The sequence below is a fragment of the Myotis brandtii genome, unplaced genomic scaffold, assembly GCF_000412655.1.
Source record: "Myotis brandtii unplaced genomic scaffold, ASM41265v1 scaffold207, whole genome shotgun sequence".
Lineage (NCBI taxonomy): Eukaryota > Metazoa > Chordata > Mammalia > Chiroptera > Vespertilionidae > Myotis > Myotis brandtii.
This window is the reverse complement of record NW_005357736.1, coordinates 1,273,471-1,273,939: the sequence shown is the minus strand read 5'-3', so window position 1 is coordinate 1,273,939 and position 469 is coordinate 1,273,471. Positions and strand designations below refer to the sequence as shown.

The 469-nt window shown below is 64.0% G+C and overlaps 1 protein-coding gene across 3 annotated transcripts in view; it reads right to left on the bottom strand.

The window, feature by feature from the left end:
• GNAI2 (guanine nucleotide binding protein (G protein), alpha inhibiting activity polypeptide 2) overlaps positions 1 to 469 on the bottom strand; it is a 56,328-nt gene that overhangs the window by 18,439 nt on the left and 37,420 nt on the right. Inside the window, exon 1 of one of the 3 annotated variants that reach the window (XM_005865384.2) lies at positions 388 to 463. The exons of the other annotated variants lie outside the window; for them this stretch is intronic. Coding sequence (XP_005865446.1) covers positions 388 to 454 — 67 coding nt within the window. The 5' untranslated portion in view covers positions 455 to 463. Of the gene's footprint in view, positions 1 to 387; positions 464 to 469 lie in introns of those variants that run through there. 3 annotated transcript variants of the gene reach the window in all.

Genomic DNA, 469 nt, shown 5'->3' with positions numbered 1-469 from the left:
GGCAGGGGCCTCAGGGATGCTCAAGCCCAGTGGAAACAGGGGAGCAAGTAGGGGGAGAGGTGGTACCTGGCGGGGCGGGGGGCGCTGATTGGGGTTTGAGGGTCTGTGAGTTTGGTCGGCCAAGGGCGGATGGTCGCGCAGAGTTCAGGGCAGCTTCCGTTGGGGCAGAAGTGGGTGGGTTTGGGGGTTTGGGATGAGTTGAGGGTCTGACCTATGGGCCAGAGGTCTAGGCCAAGCTAGAGTTTTGAATCATTATTTGGGGATCCTGGCCAGGCCGGGTCGGGGCCCAGGCCCAGTCTGGGGGTTCAAAACCCTAGCCTGGATGCCAAAGTCCTGGGGCGGGGGGTGAAGCGGGAACAGCGGTCCCAGCGCAGGACGCGGCCTCACCCAACAGCAGCAACTTCACCTCCCGCGCCGCCTTCTCGCCGTCCTCCCGCAGGTTCTTGTCGATCATCTTGGAGCGCTCGGC